The 13,321-nt window shown below is 55.7% G+C and overlaps 6 protein-coding genes across 6 annotated transcripts; 1 reads left to right on the forward strand and 5 right to left on the reverse strand.

The window, feature by feature from the left end:
• Nucleotides 1–930: 930 nt before the first annotated feature.
• MFIFM68171_08503 (HNH nuclease domain-containing protein) lies at nt 931–2,495 on the reverse strand (the record flags this gene model as incomplete). Its single annotated transcript, XM_071063923.1, has 2 exons — nt 931–2,365; nt 2,482–2,495. The coding sequence occupies 2 exons, from the start codon at nt 2,493–2,495 to the stop codon at nt 931–933; spliced, it is 1,449 nt and encodes a 482-aa protein (XP_070920024.1).
• Nucleotides 2,496–3,483: 988 nt separating this feature from the next.
• Nucleotides 3,484–4,316, forward strand: ARC18 (subunit of the Arp2/3 complex; the record flags this gene model as incomplete). The annotated part of the gene is made up of 3 exons (XM_071063924.1): nt 3,484–3,489; nt 3,602–3,997; nt 4,140–4,316. 3 exons carry the CDS (start codon nt 3,484–3,486, stop codon nt 4,314–4,316), a joined length of 579 nt encoding a protein of 192 aa, XP_070920025.1.
• Nucleotides 4,317–4,556: 240 nt separating this feature from the next.
• Nucleotides 4,557–6,495, reverse strand: TRM6 (tRNA (adenine(58)-N(1))-methyltransferase non-catalytic subunit trm6; the record flags this gene model as incomplete). The annotated part of the gene is made up of 2 exons (XM_071063925.1): nt 4,557–6,336; nt 6,407–6,495. The coding sequence occupies 2 exons, from the start codon at nt 6,493–6,495 to the stop codon at nt 4,557–4,559; spliced, it is 1,869 nt and encodes a 622-aa protein (XP_070920026.1).
• A 545-nt stretch (nt 6,496–7,040) lies between these two features.
• On the reverse strand, nt 7,041–8,063 carry MFIFM68171_08506 (uncharacterized protein; the record flags this gene model as incomplete). The annotated part of the gene is made up of 2 exons (XM_071063926.1): nt 7,041–7,369; nt 7,439–8,063. The coding sequence occupies 2 exons, from the start codon at nt 8,061–8,063 to the stop codon at nt 7,041–7,043; spliced, it is 954 nt and encodes a 317-aa protein (XP_070920027.1).
• Nucleotides 8,064–9,315: 1,252 nt separating this feature from the next.
• On the reverse strand, nt 9,316–10,814 carry MFIFM68171_08507 (Mannan endo-1,6-alpha-mannosidase; the record flags this gene model as incomplete). The annotated part of the gene is made up of 2 exons (XM_071063927.1): nt 9,316–10,625; nt 10,703–10,814. The coding sequence occupies 2 exons, from the start codon at nt 10,812–10,814 to the stop codon at nt 9,316–9,318; spliced, it is 1,422 nt and encodes a 473-aa protein (XP_070920028.1).
• Nucleotides 10,815–12,027: 1,213 nt separating this feature from the next.
• Nucleotides 12,028–12,767, reverse strand: MFIFM68171_08508 (Carbohydrate-binding module family 1 protein; the record flags this gene model as incomplete). The annotated part of the gene is made up of 3 exons (XM_071063928.1): nt 12,028–12,063; nt 12,135–12,216; nt 12,337–12,767. The coding sequence occupies 3 exons, from the start codon at nt 12,765–12,767 to the stop codon at nt 12,028–12,030; spliced, it is 549 nt and encodes a 182-aa protein (XP_070920029.1).
• Between the last annotated feature and the right edge of the window lie 554 nt (nt 12,768–13,321).

Here is a 13,321-nt window from a genome sequence, read left to right on the forward strand (position 1 = left end):
TTGCGAAAGGACAGAAATTGTTAGAACGCCTGTGGGAATTAATGATCTCATCCGTGCGTAGCGGAGTCACCTAGCCTATAAAGGAGTGCTGACCAACAAACCTTGCACAGCACTGTTCAGTACGTCGGTAGCCGGGCTCGACGGATGTCCGCGGGCTCCGTGCCGTAATCACAGAGTATATCTCGCTTACTATGGAGTCAATCAGATTGCGACAGGAGAACCAATGTGATGCAAAGACATGAGGCTCAACCTGGTCTAAACTTTCCGCAGATACATTTAGCGGAGGCTGCTGTTGGATCTCATCAGTTGAGGCGATCCCGTCCCGCGATCGGTGTCTTGGCAGGGGTAATCAGCGGAGGCATATCCCTGCCCTTAGCAACTCATTCTTGGATGACATCAATCGCGGGGAAGCTACAGGAAAGCAATCTATGACACTGCTTATCCTTTTGGAAGGGGGTTTAAGCCGATAACGGAGACAGATTGATTTGCAAACGAAAAGAATCATCAACTTAGAGCCTACGAGGCACAGAGGCTCATGCTCATATCAAATTTACGAGCTACCCTAGCCCAGAAGGGTTCAGGGGGATGACAAGAACGCACATAGGGTAGCAAACGATGCACAGGTGCAAAACATGACCTATCCAGGAAGATTTGAACGAGCCATTGCTGGCACCCTCTTGTTAAACAATGAAAACACCGAATCTAGCGCCTCATGCAATGCACCGCCATGACGTTGCCATGGCGGCTTCTTAGGCTGCTCCAAGAATATACCCCCAACTTTGCCCTCCCAAACACCTCTAATCAGTCCAGTCTCGCTATTGGGTATCTACAGCCATGCACGTGTCCATATCATGTTCCGTCGTATCCTCATGCTCAACCATAAAAGCCCATGTAGTCCCAAAGAAACCCGAAACAATATCTGCCTCACTATCAACATACCTCCAAAGGATTGACCGGACGTGTAGTCCTCCTCCTCTTAGCAGCAGGACTCAATACCGGCCGATCATCTGGGCTGCTAGGCGGTTCCTCCTCAAAGCTACTGTTCAACACCTCAGCGAGGGGCCCTCTGTCGGTGCGCCTCCGCTTGAGCGTCACAGTTGGGTAAGCCGGGGGGTGCTGAGGCTCCAGGAGAGAATCCCAAAGGCCGATGTGATCAGGGTCACCGTACATCGGGTCGCCGGCAATCTCCCGTCCAAGGGCCTTGGCGAGGCGCTCTTTCAGGCCAAGGATGGGCCAGAAGCTGACTGGGGTATACGAGATGTCCATTCCCATGGCGACGTCTTTATCCTCTTGCGACGCTGGCGCTTTGTGCGGAAACATGAAGCGGTTCAGGAATGTAGCTGTTACGACGGCCGTGTAGACAACGAAATTTGGTGTGCTCTCGTTGCCTTCGTCGTGGGTGATGACTTGTACCTTGATGTCCCGGAACGATGGCGGCGGCATGCGAATGGTGTTCCGGACACCGCCCTGCGACTGCGAGGAAGATCTTGACGAGGAATCGCGATAGAAGTGCGCCTGGGCCATGGCGAGCAGGATCGCGACAATGTAGGGGTCGTGCTCGACGTTTGCCGGAATGAGCATCTTGGATCGCAGCCGCTGCAGTCGGGCCACGGGCTCGTTTGGCGTGTTGGCGGGTCCGCGAACAACCCCGTAGAGATTCTTGCGGATTGCGGCGAGCTGTGACCTGCTGATGTAGGCCAACATTGGCATATTTTGCGCATACTCAGTGCCTGCGTCGCACGCACCGGGCGGCACTTGGCTGAAAGATGTGGGCGGCAGCGTGGGGCAGGAGTCGAAGGAAATATCGGCGCCGCTGGGGCTCTTCCAAAGACAAGGGATGCGGACCACTTTCTTGAAGACGCGCTGGCCAAAATAGAGGTTCAGCTCAGCACCAGTCTTTGGGCGAGACAGTGTAGCGGGAAAGAAAGTCGACATGATGTGCTTGATTGCGCGGTTCTTGCAGAAGGCCCGGGCCGGCGATGCTTCTTTCCGAACAAGCGTATGCAGCTCGGATGTCAGGTTTTGCGCCATCTTGGACGGCTCGAGCCATCTTCCAGCGGCGAGATCCGGGACTGGCGTGGTGATGGCGGGCCGCTCGACGAAATTCACGCCCAGCAGTTGGGAATGAAGATCGGTCCAGCAGATTGGGACGACATAGAGCGATGCGCCGGCATGGTCGTGCATGATGTCGTACAACGAACCCGGCTCGGGGCGCGTAATCCGTCTCCTGCATGGTCGCCTCCTCATTTCTTGGTTGCTTCTGGCGGGCTGTCCGCGCTCTGCCGAGGCGGACTTGTCGTGTGAAGACGACATGTGGACGATGGCGCGCAGCTGACCGAGGAAGCCGCTGCTGCTAAACAAGGATCTGGGGTAGAAGTGAGGCGCGCATTAGCGGAAAACGGTCGTTGGCGGGGAAGATTCGCGAATAGAGGATTGCGGTCCACTCGAATTTCTCTCCGGGAGTACGGTATCGCTACTTACTCAATCGTGAGCATCGAAGCGTCGGGCGGTCGGTCGCGTTTACCAGGGTGGGTGGATTGACACCCTGCTTGTCGCGCTCTCACCCCGCAAAACACGCAAATTGCGAATGCCGGCAACAATAAGAGCTTTCCCGCGGTGATGCAATCAACCAAACGCTCCAGAGCCTTGGGTACGAAAGGAACAGGGAGATGTCAGGTCGCAGAAGGATTACTTTGGCCAGAATGGCTGTCGCAACGGTGAAACTGGGCGTCCTGGCAAGATCAGGTGGGCTGGGCAGAAATGAGTGGGTTTAAGAAACGCGATCGGAGGGGGGCGTCCGGAACCCCCTCCAGCCGGAACCGGCCTGCCTGTGGTGTGGCGGCGAAAATTGTACCAACAAATCTGACGTTTGGGCTGGTTGCATCAACGCGCTAGCACACGAATTCCCGTGACACTCGCCTAATCCGGTTAGGTATCAACGTGTCGGGTCTGGAACAAAACCAGCCACGCCACCCTGGCCCTCCCCAGGTCTTTGTTGGCACCATTCTCAGGTCCTCAACTGGCACACCGTCACCGCCTCATGAGATCCCAATACTGGGATGGTCCTAGCTCACAAAATACACGGCCTTTCAGAGTACACCGAATCCCAAAAAATTCAACAAAACCTGGAAGCACCAGCACCGGGCTTCCCGCACAAGAGGTGGATCGCTGTCACGGGACTGCGCCCTTTAGCCGCCCGCAAACCAGCCAATAAAGCGTAAGCCGTGGGTAGCCACCACCCACCACTCTGTCGCCGCAAAAGGGTGTTGTGGCTGCCTGGGATGACACTGTAAAATGTCTGCCTCAGGCAGAACTTCTTGGGGCTGCCAAGCTCTCAGCCACACCCGACGTCAGGGCTGACGAGCCTGCCGTCCAGGTCAGGGTAGCGACCCCGCAAGGCTGCGATCAAGCTCTCCTGAACGAGGCACATCCCACCTCAATTCCCAAGCCAAGAGCCCAGCCGTCAGGCGCGTGTTGCCTACGATGCCGGTGAGTAACCAGATTTTGCTCAAGGGATGATGTGATTCATTCCAGGCTCCGATCACAACCATGGACATGGTCCCTTGCTCCTGGTCGCTAACTCCAGCATCCCCCATCGCAGGCCTACAACTCTGTCTTCAACTCAGACCCGAATCAGCCGCGGCTGGTGGGCAACTTCCCCCTCCTACCGCTGCGAACAAAGATCCGGGGCCCCGTATACCCGCTGCCCTTCCCCGACCCGCCGCTCCCTGCCAACGAGTCGCCCGACCCAGACTCGGAGAGCTACGACATCCTGGACGAAGTTCTCGCCCTGTTCCGCGCCAACACCTTCTTCCGCAACTTTGAGATTCAAGGTCCCGCTGACCGCCTGCTCGTGTACGGGATTTGGTTTGTTTCCGACTGCCTGGCCAAGATCAAACCAAATGCAACTTTGCGGGAAGCCACCAAGGACGTCATGAACTTGGCCCTAGACCTCAATTTCGCTATTCCCGGAGATCCGGCATGGCCGTTGAACCAGGTATGAGTCTCCTTCTCCTCCCCGTTCCTTTGGTTTTTATAATTATAATTCTTTTTTTTTTTTTAATTCCTTTATTTTACCGCTGCCCGTGGGTGGGAGTTGTATACACAGACGCTGATACCGCCAACCTTTAACGCTATAGATGTACGAACCGCCCCGCGACAGGCAAGACGCAGAGGTCCTCCGACAGTATATGTCGCAGGTCAGACAAGAGCTGGCAACGAGGTTATTGGCAAGGGTATACGACGAGGGTGACGCCAAGCCAAGCAAGTGGTGGTTGAGTTTCACGAAACGGAAGTTTATGGGCAAGGGTTTGTGATCAAAGGGTGCATCCAACTTGCGGTCACCGGAGAGCAAGCAGTTGGAAGAGGGAGGACGGACGGTTGCTTGCATGGTAGAGGTAGACGGCGCAAGAAGGGAGGCAGCTTGCGATTGCAAACAAAACACTCCCGTTTCATGTTTATACATGTGGTATCCTATGATCTGTGCTAATGCACAGTGGATGCCCGATACTCCTCTAACTCAGGCATTGTTAACATTGTGCTAGGCCCCAGGCCCGTCACGCTGGAGTTTCCGCTGCCTCTGACCCGACCTTCCTCCGCTTGAACTTGCCCTTGGCGGCGACCTTCCCCTCTGCAGGTTTGGCTCTCCACCCAATAAACACACACCCATCGGGCCCGCCCCGTTCCGTCATCAGCGGATGGGTCCTGCCCGGCAAGACCTGCCAACGGCGGGCGCGGCTGGTCTGGATTGACGTCCCCTGAACGAGAGTCGGGTTGAGCGGAAAGTGTTCGTTCCCGGGCCAGCGCTCCAGCTCCTCGGCGGAAAGGTCTGCAATCTCAGGAATACTCCCGCTCAACCAGGCGGTACGACGGGGCACACTGAAGCAGTCTGCGAGCGCTGCGAGCGGCTCGACTGTCGGCGAGTAGATGGCTATCGGCGCGCCGCCTGCCAGCAATGGGAGGGTGTATCTCAGGATACTTATCGGATCCATGGTGCTTGCGCACACAAGGCCAGAGAAATCCCCCGCCCGCGTTGCATCAACAATGTGCCGGACTCGGGCGAACCTACGCCGCTTGCGATGGAAGTTACCCCTACGACTTGGCTTCCACGATGCAAGTGTCTCGGCGGAAGCCGTAGGCGGCGGCGTCGAGTATGAAGTGTCTAACTCCGGTTTGAGGAGCTGGAGCCACGTGAGCGTCAGGAGGTGGTTCAGAAGGGGATGCGGTGGGTGGTTAGGCGAGGTAATGTCAAAGTCCCAGTAGTTGAGCAGTGAGAGATTTGGCTGGCTGGCTCCATGCAGGACAGTGATTGTGTTGGTCTGGGAATAAGGGATCGCAAAGTCGGAGGGACGGGGCTTTCGTTGCTTCGGTTTCCCGTCGGTCTTTGGCCTCTCCGCAATGACCTCCACATCTGCCATCGCGGTGTCGCAATCTTCTTTGGCAGTCTCGCCCGGTATCTCGTCGCTGGCTTTAGCCTTCCCGGCGGCTTCTGTGCTAACAGGAGTCTGTTCCGCGGCGCATCCATTCTGCTCCCCAGCCGCCTCTTCTGTTGACCGATCCTTGTCCTCGGGATAGAGCACACCCATTCTCTCGGCCATTGCAGCCACCAGCAGCCCACACGTGTCGTCGACAACAAGCCATCTCCCCTTCAGGAGATCTTGCCTAATCGGGAGACAAGCACTCTCCCCTTGGTCGGTCGTCGCATTCGGGTCTTCAAGCAGGACATCCTCGCCCCCGTAACGTACATTGCCCCAGCAACCCACAAGGCCAACCATCTCGGCTCGCATGTCCATGATTTTGTTGGCATCCCTCTCCTCTAATTGCCACTGCGCAAGGTTTGCGACATCAATGGGCAGAACCTGGAACCTCCGGATGTACTTCTTTGTCTTCAGCAACTTATATTTTGCCAAACTGAAACTCGTCTTCTGGTCCAGCGCAGTGTGAGAAAGCAGGAGTTTCGCAATGACATCCTTGCCGGCATTACTTCCATCGCGCTTCAACTCCTCAATCTCTTCTTGAGTTAATTTCTGCCGCGCGCTCTCGTCGATGGTCTCACGGTTGGACCGCGCAACTACATTGCCGCTATCGTCGACCAAACTGAACTCCTCCCCCTCGGTTGTGGATATCACGGCGTCGCCGGCGCCAGCCGCCGGTGTAGAGCACCCTGGTGTCCCTTCGTCGGCGAAAACTTCGGCGTAGAGCTCATCTGTGGACACGACTCGGAGGCGCGAGAAGTTTTCGTCTGGCAGCTTGTCTTGTAACTCGAATGTGAGATGGTAGGGTCGTCCAATTATCAGATTTGCCGGGAAGGAGCCATATTTCCCGAGAGATACTGTCCTATCACGGAGGAGGCTGTGAGCACGCGACAGGAGTCCACCAGCCTCCAGGCCAGCAGAGGAAAACATACGTATTCGGAGAGATTTGTATCACCTTGGTGATCCCGGACGGGAGTTTGAGAGCTACCCAAGCATTCGGCCGGACGACGGAGTGCATCATTGACTTTTGGTACCGTAGAATACTGATGCAGCGCGGATCAATGCTCCTCGCTCCCCTGCGATTCAAGCAGCTGAGGCTGGGGGAAAAATTTCGGTGATCGGAAGCTGGGCTGTCCCGCTTCACTGGACACTGCGGGGCTCCCGTCCTCCCGGTCTGCGGGGCTGGGGCGCGAGGACCTTGATGGGTTAGTGCACAAGCTAATAAGAATGGGAGTCTTATGTATCGGCCTGAAACAGGAAACGTCCAAACAACAATGAATAGCGTCTGGCAACCTCCACAGGCACGGCACCCCGCATATACTGGCAGCGACGTTGATATCATCTTGGTTTCTACTTGATTCTCTCCACCTCATTACTAAACTTGGGGCAATAATTCCTGCTAACTCGAGAGCCCACCATTGTACTAATCTGCCGTCTCTGTTTTCTCCTTGCATAGAAAGGGGGCCGAAATCCCATCTTGGGATTACAAGTGGCAAACTCTCCCGGATCCATCCATCGAAAGTACCACGCCAACCTCGGGCCTACTTGAGGTTCCTCAACGAGGGCTTATACAAGAAACATGCTTGCCAGTCCCACGCCCAAGAGAACTGCCCATCGCGTACCGCTATACCAGCCCCTGCTGGTGACTGCACCATTGCCCGAGCTGCCGCTCGCAACCTCCTTCGACTGCGGCGTATTGACACAGGACAACCATCCAGCGCTGTCGTGGACATCTCCACTGTTGTTAAAGTGCGACCAGGTCAGCAACACCGGCCAGACCGGCTTCATTGCGGCTGCTAGCGCCGACTTGTTGCCCTTGAACGTAGGCGCCGAACTCCAGGCAAAGAATGGGGAGCGCCGGTTTCTATACGTATCTCGGCCAATGGGAGTGATTTCTATCGGATAGAATGTGTTAATGACGCGGCGGGGGTTGGACATGACGATCGTACAGCATTACGACTCACTATAAGCAGTTCCATCTGTCCCTGCAAAGTAAGGGGCACACTCGTCAGGGACGTTCAGATTTGAACATCCACTGTCTTTACCCCCCTTCGCTTGGGCACCATTTGCCTGTAGCTTTTGGATACAGTCATCTGGCAGCAGCGCCGAGCAACTGCCGTCTGTCTTGGTGGTCTGCAGGTCGTTCGTTACAGAGCTACCAAGCCCGCTAGTGAAGACGATAGCGCAGACGCGCCAGCTGTTGTCGTCGCAGCCGGTTATGCCTGCCGGCGGGGTGATGGACAATGTGGTTGCGTCGATGCACTGGCTCTTGTCGATGTCGGCGTAGTTGGAGTCCGTCAGCGGCACGTTCGCCGTCACGCCGATATCAATGGACCAGCCGTTGACGTGTTTGACGGTTGCATCGACGGCCCCAGGGGGGGTGGATGTGTTGTATCCGCGAATCGGAAAACTGGCGTCAACGAGTGGAGAAGCTATGGCAGAAGCGAAGGCCTGAGGCGGCACACCATACGGTGCCTGGTCTGAGAGGTCGCCGCCCACGTATGACTGGGCGTAGGACGGGACCAGGAGCGAAAGGTAGACAATAGTTTGGCGTAGGTAGGGCACCCTACTAGACCTGAGGCGCTGCATTGCGGAGAGAAGCTTAGCGTGCTTGGACTGGGTTCCTTCGGCTTGTGGATCTTGCATAAGCTACTCAAGAAATGGAACTGCATCGATCTGGGGCCGGCACTCACGAGAGGCATCCCGCCATAATAAGTAGGCTGCTGGCGGGCGTTAGACCTCACGCTTTAAGCTAGGTCTCTGAAACAAGAAACAGAGGCTGGAGATATAAGGTCCTCAATGGCCGTAGAGATATCTCGTATAATTGGATGCTATGGGGGTTAGCTTGCGTCCAGCGTCTGCACAAAAATAGAAATGACCGGGAGACAAGGTTCACCGGACTCCTCGGGATGAGACTTTCTCTATCTTGGCCATACATCTTGGACCAAGACCCGGCGTTTCAGTTGGATAAGTGCCTCACAGGGCGTGCAAGGAGTGCAGTAGTTCTCACATGGCGGCAGCTGACCGCGTCTCCCATTGATTTCTCACAGAACGCTCGTGATTTCGGCAAACTGAGGTTGTGATGCGATTACGTAAATACCCAGATTCCAGAGCTGTCCATGATACGGGCCCGAGACAAAAAGTTCATGGAGGCTCTCCCAAAATGTAACGACTTGTACGGTAGATCTGCTTGATCTGGACGTTGACTAAAGCGCTTGCCTAGTTATGAGCAGCACATAGCGAAGCCCTAGCGGCCCCCAGTTCTTGCACACAATGCGTGGAGCATGCGCTACCGCTTTAGTGCATGATATTTGTAGGAAGACGCAGCTTTAGTGGTGTGAGCTCGGTTTATAAAATTGATAAACATGCCAGGTGCAGAATCATCCGTCAACGTTCTTAACAGTGTCTGGGGAGGGTAACTAGGTAAGACAACCATGGCTACGAGAAGTGTTAGCGTCGACGGCCAGATTGACGCACAAGCTCCTTGCTTCAAGACGTCAGCACGGCATGTCAAATTGCCAGAGCAACGGAAGACAATCGCTCAAAAAGGGGAATGCCAGTGGAGTTAGAGTGTACTGTATACGCACTATCTAAGCTAGGCACCCAGCTAGCTGGCCAAGCAAGCTCCAGAGAACCACAAGTGAACAGACAGAAGAGACCATACCCAACAACCCCATCTGACGCCATCCCGGTGTTTTCACATAATGAGTGCGGAAACGCATCAGATAAAAAGAAAACAGTACAGCAAAACGTACGAGGGATATATCGTGTGCAAGATCTCCTAATATGTACCAAGAAAAAGATTTCCGTTGATCGTTCCGTATTTCCGTTGCCTGCCTTCTCAATCCCCCAAGCTCATCCAACTCCAGGTGCTGATGGCACTACCCAGGATTAAGATGGTCAACATGGCGGCACCGGCGCGGTCACCCCCCGTGATGGGCGCCATCGGCTCTATAGGGCCCCTGCTGCGGCTGCCCGCATTGGGATCGCCCTTGCTAATACCTGTCAGGTTAGTCGCCGGCGGGTCAGCCTCATCGATGAGCAGGCTCGACACGGCGGCCAGGACGTTCATGGCCTCGCCGGCGCCGCTGGTCTTGTCGACGTCCGGGTCCACAAAGACGCCGCTCGACCAGTAAAAGCCGCAGCGGCGACCGGTTGGCGGTCCAGTGCACTGGCGCACGGCGGCCTCGGTCGAGTTCCGCAGCACGGGCAGGATCTTTTCGCGGGTGAAGGGCGCCACCTTGGTGACCGTGGACATCCAGCGGTGCACGTAACCCTTGAAGCTCAACATGTCGGCCGTACAGGCTCCCTGGCGGCCCTCGCAAGGTATCTCAAAGGCGACGCCTTCGGCGAAGAAGTCGCGCAAGATTCCGGTGAGCAGGTTGCTGACGCGGCTCTCCCACACCTTGCTGCCGTTGGTGTAGTTGTACATGAAAGCGCTGCCGTGGAGCAGCAGAGCAGCGTTGTAGCTGAACTGGGCCTTGTTGATGTCGGTGCAGTTGGCCTCGACGTGGCCCCCGTCGTACACGCGCCAGTCGCTATGGTCGATGTATCCCACGCTCCACAGCCAGTCGAACGTCTTCTCGGCCCAGTCGGCGTAGGTTTGGTTGAACGTGTAGCGCGCCAGGCGGGCGCCCAGATCGAAGAAGCAGGCATTGGCAATGGTGTTCTTGTAGTTGTAGCCCGCGTTGGTGGGAGGGACCTGCCAGCGCAAGCCGCCGTTGCACGTCCCGTCGTGCCGCTCGGGAGCCGCTTGCGTGTGAAACACTCCTTGGGCCAGCGCAAGCCACTGAGGCTGGTCGGGTTCCGGGTTGGGGAACTTGTTCTCGGCGGCCGTCATTGCCGACATGCCCCAGAATCCTTGGTCGTCGTTGCCCAAGGAGGCGGTATGGTTCGGCGGCATGTAGTCGGCGCCGGGTCCGACTTGGTGCAGCATTCCTTCCATGATGACATGATTATAGCTGGGGTCGCCCGTCAAGAACCAATAATCAATATACGTGCCCATCATGGCCCCTCCTTCCCACCAGTAGTAGTCGCCTTTGTGCTCGGTCGGCGGGCCCGGTAGGATTCCAGGGATTTCGCCCGACTGGTTTCCTTTGTAGTAAAGCATCATATCGTACGCGAGTGTTCGTGCGGATTCGCGAATCTGTTCTGTGGCCCGCGTGTTAGCCTTGTGGCCTCGGATCCGCTAACCACCCCCCGCGTCCAGGTCGTCAAAGTGAAATTACCTGGCGTGTCAATTTGGTAGTACTGGCCATGGACTGAGGGCAGCACACAGCTCGTCGCAAGGAGCGCTGTCAGCCATCGTCCTAGGCTTTGCGACACCCATGTTGTGGCCATCTTTTCTCCAATCCTAACGCTCAACGACCTCGAACAGTTCTGCGCGGACAAGGTAGGAGCCGAATCGACCGCAAAGAGGACCCGACAGGGGCTCCAAAAAGGGGCACCTGACTGCCAAACGTGGTTGGAGTGCGAGAATTGAACGACGAAAGGAATAGAACGAGCGTTGTGTTCAAACGAGTGTGATGATCGCCAGTACCTCGAGAGCTACAACGGCGACGGGACGACTTACGACAGAGAGGTCAAATGAGAAGAAACATGCTTTCAGGAGGTGGGTGGAGCGGCTGCTGGCGAGATGACGCGAAGACACCCTCGCCGGGCGCTTGGCTATTTTGCCGTGCGCGCTTGGGGGGGCCTGCTGGTTCGGTGATCGACACCATGAGTGGTTGGCTTGTGCGCCGAGCAGTCGTCTTGGCAACGAAAACGGAGCCATTGGCTCATTGCAGTGTGTTGTGGGTTTGGATCGCAGTTTGGGCAAAACATTGGCAATCATTGCCACTGTGGGGGTTCCCGTCCGTATGTGTGCACCAGCGAAACGACTTACGGCTTGAGATGCCCTGAAGTCATCAGGGGCGTGTGTAAGACGCCCAATCTCCAACAGCAAAGCGGGAAGGATGCATTGAGTTTGCTGGGCCATACTGTGCCCCGAAACGGCATGTCTGTGCTACGTAACCAAAACTCATTTACCGTGCCAAGTTAAGCGGGCCGCGAATACGGGCGGCCAAGGTCCGAAAACCCCACCCCTGAGACTTCCGCGCCATCCATGACAAGATTAGACGGCAGAAAACCTGCAATAAAACCTGCTTGTCCCCTCCAAAACGAGCAGCTTTCCCCTGGCGATTGAGACACTACGCGGCCAGTTTTTTTTTTTTTTTTTTTTTTTTTCCCCTTATTTGCCTACCCCGTGGAGATGGTGACGAACCAACTTGTCGGAAAGGCCGATGTTGCCGTGTGGACAAAAGCGTTTCGAGCACTGACAGTGCGACGCGAACGTGGACCACCTCTAGTGTATACTTCGTAAAGCGGACAAGAGCCCTATGGAGAACTACGTAGGATCTCGGAACCGGCCTCGTAACGACTCAGACTCGTGGCCTGCGATCAGCACGCATGCAATCGCCGTTACGCGGACAGCGGTGGTCCAGGTCGACACATGGCAACGATCAAGATCAGACCAAGTGGCGACTCTTAGTTTATTCACCACACCCTATCTATCTTAGTTATTTGCTGTCTTGTCGTTGTAATAGTGTATCTGACGCAGCAACTTCGTTAGCTTCTCCATTTCACGAGTATCACGGCCAGACGAAACGAGTGGCTGCTCACCGTCTGGTCCGAGCATCCAGAGGGCGTCATGTATGCGTAAGCTCCCGTGTTGATGAACAAGGCCTGCTTCGCGCAGACCAACCTGTCCAATAATGTCAGCTGCGTGTTTGCCTCTCAGGTAGTCTTGCGAGGCATTTTCTATCGCTTGTATTCCCTACAGTCGTAGAGGGGAATTAGAACTTCCAGCTCAGATTTGACGTACCAGGCCGCCACGTTCTGCCGCCTGACGCTCGGCACCGACCAGGTCAGGGTATCGCCTTGCCAGCCAAATGTACCAAACGGGTTCTTGGTTGTATTGAACCACGTCGCCAGCGTGCGAGGGGGGTTGGCCTTATCAGCCGGCTCCTCCACCCACATGTACAGTGGAGGGTTCGACACCATGTTGACGAGTTGTCCGTCGACAATGTTAAACTGGCCTGCCGTCGTGTGCGACTCGAGGATTGCTGTTCCGGGCACGTTCGCCGGGATCGTCTGGAGGTACTTGTGATAATTAGGTGCCGTGACTGCCCGGATCCAGTAAGCCCCAGACTGTAGTGTTGTCGGTGTCGGGGTCGAGATAGGCTCATCTGCTGCGATCACTGGCGAGGCCAGCGCCGTGCCGGCGAATAGGGCTGCAACCAGCGGCACCTTCATTGTGTGACTTTATTTCAACTTGGATCTGTGGTTGGGAATTTCGAGGCGGTTTTGGCTCACGGTTCGGTTTGCATTTAGGATTATGCGCAAATTTTAAGAGAAAATACTACGAGTTACCTCGACCAGAGAGTCATTTTTAAACAGCCGCCAAAGGCATAGGTTCGGAGTCGAAAGGGAGGTCCCCGGCGGGAATGCGCCCTTGATAATCTATTTAGATGCCAAATCTAGTACCCGGGGGATCATCTTCCAAGCACCGCGCAGCAGCGCGGGACCCCGGATCCCGCTCCTTGGTGGAAGTGCTATCTCCGGTCCATCTTAATTATTTCGATAACCCTATTTGACCCTATGGCGGCCTCCAAAGAACGGCGAGTGTGCTCGGCTAGCCATTAGTGGCCGGGTAAATGATAGTTTATAGCACCTGCGTGGAGATGTGCCTCGCCGCTCACATCGATCAAACGGCTACGTCCGGTCCCGATGAGACTTGAATTGGCTATCCGTAGTCTACAACTCGCAATGTATCATCTAGGTCTTCCTATGTATTCACCGAAAACTCG

The sequence above is a fragment of the Madurella fahalii genome (genome assembly GCF_045866475.1).
Source record: "Madurella fahalii IFM 68171 DNA, scaffold_4, whole genome shotgun sequence".
Lineage (NCBI taxonomy): Eukaryota > Fungi > Ascomycota > Sordariomycetes > Sordariales > Madurella > Madurella fahalii.